This window comes from Octodon degus, unplaced genomic scaffold, assembly GCF_000260255.1.
Source record: "Octodon degus isolate 3935 unplaced genomic scaffold, OctDeg1.0 scaffold00021, whole genome shotgun sequence".
NCBI lineage: Eukaryota > Metazoa > Chordata > Mammalia > Rodentia > Octodontidae > Octodon > Octodon degus.
The window spans coordinates 11,689,420-11,699,285 of record NW_004524597.1 but is presented as its reverse complement, the minus strand read 5'-3'; the positions used below and the strand labels follow the sequence as shown (position 1 = coordinate 11,699,285).

The 9,866-nt window shown below is 44.2% G+C and overlaps 2 protein-coding genes across 2 annotated transcripts in view; one reads left to right on the top strand and one right to left on the bottom strand.

Moving 5' to 3' along the window:
* Window positions 1-6,375, bottom strand: part of Luc7l (LUC7 like) — a 33,822-nt gene extending 27,447 nt beyond the window's left edge. The window contains exons 1-2 of the mRNA XM_023711419.1: window positions 6,277-6,375; window positions 4,284-4,378 (exon numbers count right to left, since the gene is read on the bottom strand). Of these exons, the coding sequence (XP_023567187.1) occupies window positions 4,284-4,378; window positions 6,277-6,337 (156 nt within the window). The 5' untranslated portion in view covers window positions 6,338-6,375. The remainder of the gene's footprint in view (window positions 1-4,283; window positions 4,379-6,276) is intronic.
* Window positions 6,376-6,390: 15 nt separating this feature from the next.
* Fam234a (family with sequence similarity 234 member A) overlaps window positions 6,391-9,866 on the top strand; it is a 51,386-nt gene continuing 47,910 nt past the window's right edge. Inside the window, exon 1 of the mRNA XM_023711639.1 lies at window positions 6,391-6,414. The gene's annotated coding sequence lies outside the window, so the exon portion shown is untranslated. The remainder of the gene's footprint in view (window positions 6,415-9,866) is intronic.

Here is a 9,866-nt window from a genome sequence, read left to right as displayed (position 1 = left end):
AAATAAATAAATAAATAAATAAATAAATAAATAAATAATGTACTCTCCCCAGCCTGCTGTGCCGGCCCCACCCACAGGGCATGCTGAGATGGTGATTGAGACTGGGCATGGTGGCGCACGCATGCTGAGTTATTTTTCTGTAAGGGGCTAAAAAATGACAAATTACCTTTTTCAGGCTTGTTATTGTTTTTTGAGACAGGTTTTTTTTCTTGAAACAGGGTCTCTCTATTTAGTTTAGGCTAGCCATGAACTCACTGGGTAGCCTAAGCTGGATTTGAACTCTCCTGCCATTCCTTGCTTCAGTCTCCCAAATGGTGAGATCACAAACATGCACTACTATGGCTGGCAAAGACAGGGTTTTGCTATGTAATCCAGGTTGGCCTTGGATTTTCAGCTATTCTCCTGCTTCAGCTTCCAGAGTGTTTGTATTACAAGTGAGCACCACCATGCCTAGTTAGTCTTTATTGCTATTATTTTAGGTTTTTGGTTTTTTGGTGACACAGGCACTCTACCAATTTTTTCTGATAGAAAAAACTCTACCAGAATCGTTTTTAGGTACTAAAGACTGAGCTACATTGCCAGACCTTCTTTTAGTGACAGGCTTCCACTAAATTACTAGACTTCCTAAGTTCAGCTCAAATTTGTGATCCTTCTACCTCTGCCTCCCAGAATTATGGAATTACAGGCATATGCTACTGCCACCACACCTAGTTTGTATTAAGACCACAAAAGGATGACTTAATACTAAACTATAAGGGGTCAGGGAGATGGCTGAGTAGAATAAGCGCTTCCCTGGCAAGTACAAGGGCCTGAGTTCAATCCCCGGTTCCAAAAAAAACCTAAACTATAAAATCAATTATCGGGGCTGGTGAGATGGCTCAGTGGTCTAAAGCACCAACTTAGAACAAGCTTAGCAAGCACAGGGACCGCGGTTCAATCCCCCAGCACCACATGCCAGCCAGCCCTGCCCCCTGGTAGGCTGAGCTGGCCACACACACACACACACACACACACACACACATATTTTAAAAAAATAAAATAAAATAAAATCAATTATCCCCAAGTGATTTTGTTTTGGCAGTACTGTGGATTAAACCCAGGGATTCTCTACCATTGAGCTACATATCTACTGTCTATTCTTTATTTAATGTTGTGGGTCACGGATACAGCTCAGCGATACAGCACCTGCCTGGCCAAGCGCAAGGTCCTAACTTCAAAAATCACTGTTTAATGTGTACTGGTACATGTTAATTTTACAAAATATTGGGTTTCAATGTGGTACTTTTATACATAAAACTTTTTTTTGCAGAACCAGAGATTTAACTCAGGCCCTTGTGCTTGCCAGACAAGTGCTTATTCTCCTGAGTTATTTCCCCAGCCCCCATATATAAAACACTTTGCCCATATTGGTCCCCCCCCCTTACACACTCCTCCCCTTTGTTCCATTCCATCTAGTTGTCTCCAATTTTCATGTCATTTTTTTAGATTCCACACACTAAGAAAAAATATCTGATATTTGTCTGAGTCTGGCTTATTTCACTTAACATGCTCCTTTTCCTGAAAATTGTGTATGAAATTTCACTCTTCAACTAGGCATAGTGGCACACACCTGCAATCCCAGCACCTGGGAGGGTGAGGCAAGAGGATCATTTCAAGTTTGAGGCCAGCCCAGGTTACATAGTGACTTTATTTTTATTTTGTTTTATTTATTTATTTATTTATTTATTTATTTATTTATTTATTTTGCAGAACCGGGGATTGAACTCAGACCCTTGTGCTTGCCAGGGAAGCACTTATTCCACTGAGCCATCTCCCCAGCTCCAGTGACTTTATTTTTATTTTATTATTATTATTATTTTAATTTATTTTTTGGTGGAACCGGGGATTGAACTCAGGCCCTTCAGCTTACCAGGGAAACACTTATTCCACTGTGTCATCTCCCCAGCCTACATATTGACTTTAAAGCAAGAGAAAGGGAGGGAGGCAGAGAAAAAGCAGGGGGCATCCAGGAAGAAAGACAAATAAATTTCACTTTTATAGCTGAAAAGGAGCTGGAGAGATGGCTCAGTGGAATAAGCGCTTCCCTGGCAAGCGCAAGGGCCTGAGTTCTATCCCTGGTTCTGCAAAACAAAAGAAAACAAAACAAAATATAGCTGAAAAATACTCCATTATGTGTGTATACCACATTGTCTCTCTTTTTTTTTTTTTTCCTGAGATAGGATCTGGATAGGTTTGGGCTGTCCTCAAATGCAGTGACCCTCTTGCCTTAGCCTTTTGAATGCTGTACATATATACCATTATTACAGGTACATACCATCATTTCTAGCTCTACTTAGCCCTTCAGACACTACTGGGTACTTTGGCTGTTTCTATACTTTGGCTGCAGTGAACTATGCCACAACAAACATGGGTACATCAGTATCTTCTCTTTCTTCTTCTTCTTCCTCCTATATTTAGGACAGGTTCTACAGGGTCTCACTATGCAGATCCGACTCAGCAATCCTCCTGTTTTCAGCCTCCCATGTGCTGGGATTACAGGCATGCCACCACACCTAGTCTCAGTCACACCCTAGGGGCAGGGCTGGTACAGTACACCCTGGGATCAAACTCTGGCTGTTGTGCTCTGCCTAAGCAGGCATTTTAGTCCCCTGAGCTATCAGGCTAGCCCTTTCTTTCATTTTTTTTATTTTGAGAAAGCTTCTAAATTGCCTACACTGACGTTGAGCTTGTGATATGCCTACCTCAGCATCCTGAAAAGCATCAAAAGTTAGCGATACTACATAAGGCCTCAACTGATTTTTTTTTTTTTTTTTAATCTTTTTGAGACAGGGTCTCACTATGCAGTTTAGGCTGACTTTCAGCTCACTTTGGAGCCCAGGCTGGTCTCAAACTTGCAACTATCCTCTTGTCTCAGCCTCTTGAGTGCTGGGATTACAGGTATGTGCCACCACGCTTAGCTCAACTGATTTTTAAGAATCCAAAAGAGCACCTGCCTGGCAAGTGCAAGATCCTGAGTTTGATGCCTGGTACGGGGGGGAATCCAAAATAGCAAGGAAAAAAAAGGGCATAACAGTGCATGCCCACAATCCTAACACGTGGGAGGCTAAGGTAGGAGGCTATCCTAAAGAACTTTAAAAGTCGGTGAAATCCTGTTTCAAAATTTAAAAAGGGGGAGGGCCGGCCTGATAGCTCAACAGACTAAAGCACCTGCTTAGGCAGAATGCATTGGCTGGGGTTCACTCACCAGCCTGCCACAATGGCCCCACCTCCAGGTTGCATTGAGACAGTGAATGAGACTGGCATGGTGGCATATGCGCCTGTAATACCAGTGCTTGGGAGGCTGAAAACAGGAGAATCACTACAAATCCAAGCTGGGTAGTGAGATCTTGTAGACCCTCTACCAAATACATTTATTATAAGAAAAAAAAATTAGAGGCCGGGGAGATGGCCCAGTAGAATAAGCGCTTCCCTGGCAAGCACGAGGGCCTGAGTTCAATCCCTAGTTCCATAAAAAAGAAAAAAAAAAAAAAAATTAAAAGGGGGAGAGAGTAAAGAGAATACTTCAGTGGGAAGGTGATGTATAGGGTCTATCCCTAGAGAAGTGAAAAATAAAACTGATAGCTCTACACACAGAATTTTGTAACACTATACCTTGGTTGCAGTGAACTATGCCCCAACAAACATGGGTACATCAGTATGCCCATAATATAAAATTCCACCAAGAAGTACACTCTAAAAAACAGCAGGTGACTTCTGCCTCTTAATACATTCATAGGGCCGGGGAGATGGCTCAATAGGATAAGCGCTTGACCAGCAAACGCAAGGATCTGAGTTCAATCCCCGGTTCCCCCCCCAAAAAAAAAAAAAAAAATTAATACATTCATGATAGGGCCATAATCCTTACCTTTTTAATTTTTTTTTTTTTTGGGGGGGTGGGGGAATCTTTATTTCTTTTCCTTTTTTGGTACCAGGAATTGAGCTCAGGGCCTTGCATTTGCTAGGCATGCACTATGCCACCATAACTCTTATATCTTGTTCCACACAGCTTGACACACCAGTGGTACATACACGACTGTCCCATTCTATTATCTTCATTGGTAAAAGGACTGATAAAAGTGGTTAGATCCACTTGTACTACCAGTGATACACGCCACCCAGTGGGACAGTCATGCATGTACCACTGTTGCTTCAAGCTAAAAGGAAACATTTCAACCTAAAGAATAATCACTATTTACAGAGCACCTAGTTTGTGTGGTCCATGAGGTCTCCCCAAACCCACCTACCGTTCCAGCCAGGATGTCATGAGGGCAGCAGTCCAGAAGGTGACTCTTGCAAACACGGTCATCTGTAAACTTGACTCTCTGTCTGGTTTCGTCTCCTGAAATTTATTCGTGGTTTTAAATAAGACAGTATTATCGTATTAACCACAAAGGATATCTGGTACAACAATTCACCTGGATGATTTGTAGACTATCATTTCTGTGTTCTCCCCATGAAATACAACTGAAAGCTGACATAAAGATATTTACAACTGGAGTGAAATCCAGATATTTTGGAGGCTAAGTATATGATGACGAATCACAATGACAGGTGACTCCACCATTGTGCCAAAGAAGTCATGGAATCAGAAGTAAAAAGCTGAGCACCAAAAGTCATTAACCCCACAAAACATGTGGGCAATGAGATATCAAAACCCATGCTAAGCAGAATACAATGAATCATCATGTGTGACACACAGCTGATAATTTCCACCAACTAAATCTTTGTTATGGACAGTAGTTTGCCTAAAATTACATGAAGAAAGCTTTCCAACTATCACTCATATAATCTGGACCTGTTCTTCCTACCCCCCTTTTAATTCCCACCCTTAAAAAAAGAAAGTTGGCACCCAGGAGTCACTTTTAACAAGACAATACCAAAAAGAGCAAAAAGGAACTAGGTTAGTCAATACACACTGTGAGCTCCAACACATACTGTACCCATCTGCATTCTTCAAGACCTCAGCTGTAGAATTTTATGCCCGCTGTTGAAAAGTTTTAAAGGAAAAGTTTTCTTGCCCACACCTGCAGTAAGGAAGTCAGGGGGAATGATACATAAAAGTAAAGGCAAAGTGGTATGTGACAAAATTTAAAAAGCTAATCTGTGCATAGGACACAGAGTTGTGTAATAGTCAAGGAGGAATATATTTTAGGATTTGCAAGCATCCAGGATTAATGTAGTGTCTTTTTATTGAAAATGTTTTCTTTCTAAACTACACTTTTAAAATTACTTGTGAAAAAAAGCAAACACTTTTTTGTTATAACAGCTTAGAAATTGGTTGTGACTCACGGCTCGATGAACATGAGGCTTTTCTGCAACTCCCTTGCAGATTGATGTAGGCAGGCAAAGATACACTGAACCTTTATAAATAAAATAGAGGGGCCACAATTGTTCAGTTTGTATGAAATAAAAATATGGGAAGCAATTCAAAAGCAACTCAATATACAAAGAAAGCTAAAAGCACTTATTCGCCTATGAAATAGAGTGCAAAGAATCTGCACAGCCCTGAGAATGTGCCAGTGTGAACTTATAACTTCGTTACTTCAGTAAAAAAGAAAACAAACCACAGAAGGTATATAGTCTTGCAGGGATGTAATCACTTTCTCCTGAAACAACCTCCAGCATTTTGTGCTTCTGCCTACAGTACAACCTACCTAACGACTGCCAAAAGCTGGCTAAACAGAGGCCCTCCGGTGTGGCTGGGGGGGAAAGGGAGCTAAGTAAGTACTCGGCAGGAACCCACGTTAGAAAAGCTCAATTTCCGTCTCCCCTTGTAATGGTACAGAACAAGCAGGCCCCGGGGTTTCCAGGCCATCTGGCTCCCTCGGGTGTAGCTTCTTCCCCGAGGAGCCGTGGGAGGAATTCCGCAAGCCGGCTGCCGGCGGCGACCTGGAGCTCGCGCTGATTTCCAGCCCTTCGCCGACTTTCCAGTTCGCAGAGGGGCGCGGGGCCGCGGCACCGACGGGGAGGAAGTTACAAGACAGCAAATGGGACGGGGCTGAAGCCCCGCAGGCGGCGCGGACTCGGAGGGGGCAGATCACCCCGCCTCCCTTCCGGGATAGAAGCAGCTGGGGAAGAACCAGGCCGCTGCAGCCGTATAGGCCAGCCGGCTCAGACAAAGGCCCAGCGCCTACCTTCGGCGCAAGCGCAGACAGTCGCGGCCCTCGCCTCAGGCCGCCCGGCGGCCTCGTCTGAGTCCCGTCCCAGCCCCTCGCCTAGCGGGTCGCGCGAACTCACCGTCCCGAGCTGTGCCCATAAGCTGGTCCAAGAGGGCACGCATCTGCGCCTGGGCGGACATGGTGCCAGGAAGGGCGGCCGCGACAGATCCTCTCGGTGTAGCAGACGGGACGGCGACTGAACCGGTGACGAAAACTGGTAGGGTCGGAGGCTCGAGCCCTCTGGGCTCTTTCCCGCCGCGGGGGACGCTGGGAGGAAATACGTCCACACTAGCACACAGCCTTCTGGGAAATGTGGTTTCGAGGGCGCAGCCCGTGTTCTATTAAGATGTCCGTGCGACGAGTCAGAACGCCAGCCCTAGTTTTGGCCTACGCCCCCAAATTTAAAATCTAATCTCTTAGGGCGGGCGTGGTGGTGCACGCTGTAATCCTAGTATTCGGGAGGGCTGAGGTACGAGGATCGTTGCGCGTGCCAGACCAGCTTGGACTACAAAGTGAGCTCAAGGCCAGCCAGACCTGCATAGTAAGGGGCTGAGGAGATGGCTCAGTAGAATAAGCACTTCCCTGGTCAAGCACAAGGGTCTGAGTTTAATTCCCATTTCCGAGAAACAAAAACAGAACCGCACAGCAAGACTTTAACTCAGGGCTGCTTGCTCAGCCAGTACAAGGTCCTGAGTTCAATCCCCCCACATAAGGACCTTATCTGAAAGACCCTGAATTTAGCGTTTAAACTACTGTGATATTTGGTTTTTCACATCTGTGAAATGGGAATGATAAATGTTATTCTCAGATTTTTGTGAAACTTAAGCATGAAATTAACATTAGCTTCTCTGATTACTCCTGTGTAGTCATCCCTCTGTAAACTCTTGGTCTGAGGCCATAATATGCATCTACATGTATGCATCTACATGTATGTAGTCCTGCACACACTTCTATTACATATTTATGTTTCTTTTTCTTGTTGTATTTACTACAGAATCTACAGGGTCTTACTACGTAGATCCAAATCATAGTGATTCTCCTGTTTTCAGCCTCCCAAACTGGGATTACAGGCGTGCGCCACCAAGCCCAGTCTCAACTGCTGCCTCAGTGCGCCCCTGGGGTGGGGCTGGCATGGCACTCTGGGGATTGAACCCAAGCTGCTACTCTTTGCCTAAGCAGGTGCTTTAGTCTGCTGAGCTCTCTGGCCAGTCCAATGTGTTTCTTTTTTTTGCTTTTCTTTTCTTTCTTTCTTTTTTTTTTTTTTTTCTTTTGGCTTTTGATACAGGGTTTCACTATGCAGTTAAAGCTGGCCTTGAACTCATTTTGTAGCCCAGGCGGGCTTCAAACTCACAATGGTCCTCCTATCTCCACCTCCTAAGCACTAGGATTACAGACATGCAACACCATGCCCAGCCTTATGTGTTTCTTATATGGAGGCTGCCCGGAAAGTGCAAGGGCCTGAATTCAATCCCTGGTTCAAAAAACAAAAAACAAAAAAACATCATAGAGGCCAGCCAAATAGCTCAGCGGATTGAAGAATCTGCTTAGACACAGGAGCCAGGAGTTTGATCCCCTGGCCTGCCTGGCTGGCCCTGCCTCCAGGGTGCGCTGAGATGGTGATTGAGACTGGGCATGTGCCTGTAATCCCAGCACTTGGGAGGCTGTAAACAAGAGGATCACTACGAGTCTGATCTATAGATATATAGTTTTGTTTTGTTGTTTTTTTGGTACTGGAGATTGAACTCTGGACCTTGTGCTTGCCAGGTAGGCGCTCATTCTACTGAGCTATCTCCCCAGCCCCACGAGTCCTATCTAGTAGTGAGATCCTGAACACCCTGTAGACCCTTCCCTAAAAAAATACAACAGCAACATCAACAAAATCAATCTCTCCAAGGAGCCCAGCTGTCTTAGTTACTCTTCTCTCGTTGCTGGGACAAATACCTGACACTCAAATTGAAGGAAGGAAAGGTTTATTTAGCTCACAGTTACTGGAGGTTTCAGTCCATACTCGGCTGACTCCAAGGCAGAGCGGCATATGGCAGAGGGCAACCTTCCATGGCAGCAGCAAAAAGCAAGAGCACAAAAAGAGGTAGCAGCAGCTCAAGCAGCTAGCTTCTCTTCCCACCTTATATTGTAATGAAAATTACCTGCCCCAGGGCAGGTGCAGCAGCCACACCCACAATAATCAATCGCAAACTCCAGGAGCCACCCCAAGACTGCAGGAGGCTTTAGGGGGACAGCTATACACAAACCATAACACCAGCTAAATCAATTTCCTAAACTAGCTTAGCTTATACAGTTCACCCATAGTTGTACAACTTCACCCCAAGAGATGATCTCCTCTCTCATTTCTCTCTCTGAGGCTCTACTGAAGAGCCTCTCACCTTTGTATGAATTTTTTATTGTGTTTTGTTTTATCAGTAGCTGTGTTTAGACTGTCTTTTATAGATTGATACCCTGTGATCCACATAGTACAGAGGTTGTTTTTAATCTACAGTAGCTTTTTGTTGGTTGCTTGGTTAGTACAGCTTGTAGTCTAATTGTCTTTTTTGACATATAAATAGGAATTTGTTATCCCCACATCCTGTCCTCTGTCCCAGTGGCTAGACATTGTTGGATTACTTTCTTTTTCTTTTTCTTTTTTTTTGTATTTTAGGGAAGGGTTTACAGGGTGTTCAGGGTCTCACTACTAAATCAGACTCGTAGTGATCTGTCTGGATGCAGCTTATTGACCTTTTATAGAGGAAAACCCCAAGATGCACTGAGACAGTAATTGAGACTGGGCATGGTGGCACACTCCTGTAATCCTAGCTCTTGGGAGGCTGTAAACAGGTGGATCGCTACAAGTCCAATCTAGTAGTGAGACCCTGAACACCCTGTAGACCCTTCCCTATAATATAAAAAATAATAAAGAAAGGAAGAAAGAAAGAAAGAAAGAAAGAAAAAAAGAAAGAAAGAAATCTAGCCAGGGGCTGGTGAGATGGCTCAGTGGTCTAAAGCACCTACTTAGAACAAGCTTGGCAAAGCACAGGGACCGCGGTTCAATCCCCCAGCACCACACACACAAACACACACACACACACACACACACACACACACACACACATAAATAAATAAATAAGAAATCTAGCCAGATAAATTATGTCACTACAGCCAACAACAGTCCTAGTAAAGTGTAGGGATTTGAAATGGTGTTGTGTAGAGGTATTGTGGCTCCACTGATCTCTCAGAGTTCATGGACTTGGCAATAGTCTGCAGTGTCTGTCTGTCTTTCTTTCTTTCTTTTTTTTTTTTTTCAGTGTGTGTCTTTCTATCCAGGAAGAGAGGCGTGTTCCAGGACTGGCAGAGAACAAGATCCTCATAAATTTGTAGTTTTTCTGCCTGTGGCCGAATTCTCCAATAGGCTGCCTGCAGCATTGGGTATTAACACTGAGCAACTAGGATGGCACCCAGTTTGAGTTCTACTTTAACTGGGGAGGGGCTGATCTATGGTCAGACTGGGTGGGGCCAAACTCCAAGAAAGCCCCTGTTTCCCTCAAGGGCCTTTTATTTATTTATTTATTTATTTTGCTGGGGCAGTATGCTGTGACTAGGATCGAACCTCGGACCCTGTGCTTGCCTAAGCTTGCCTAAGCAGGCATTTTATAAACTATTTTTTTAATTTATTTA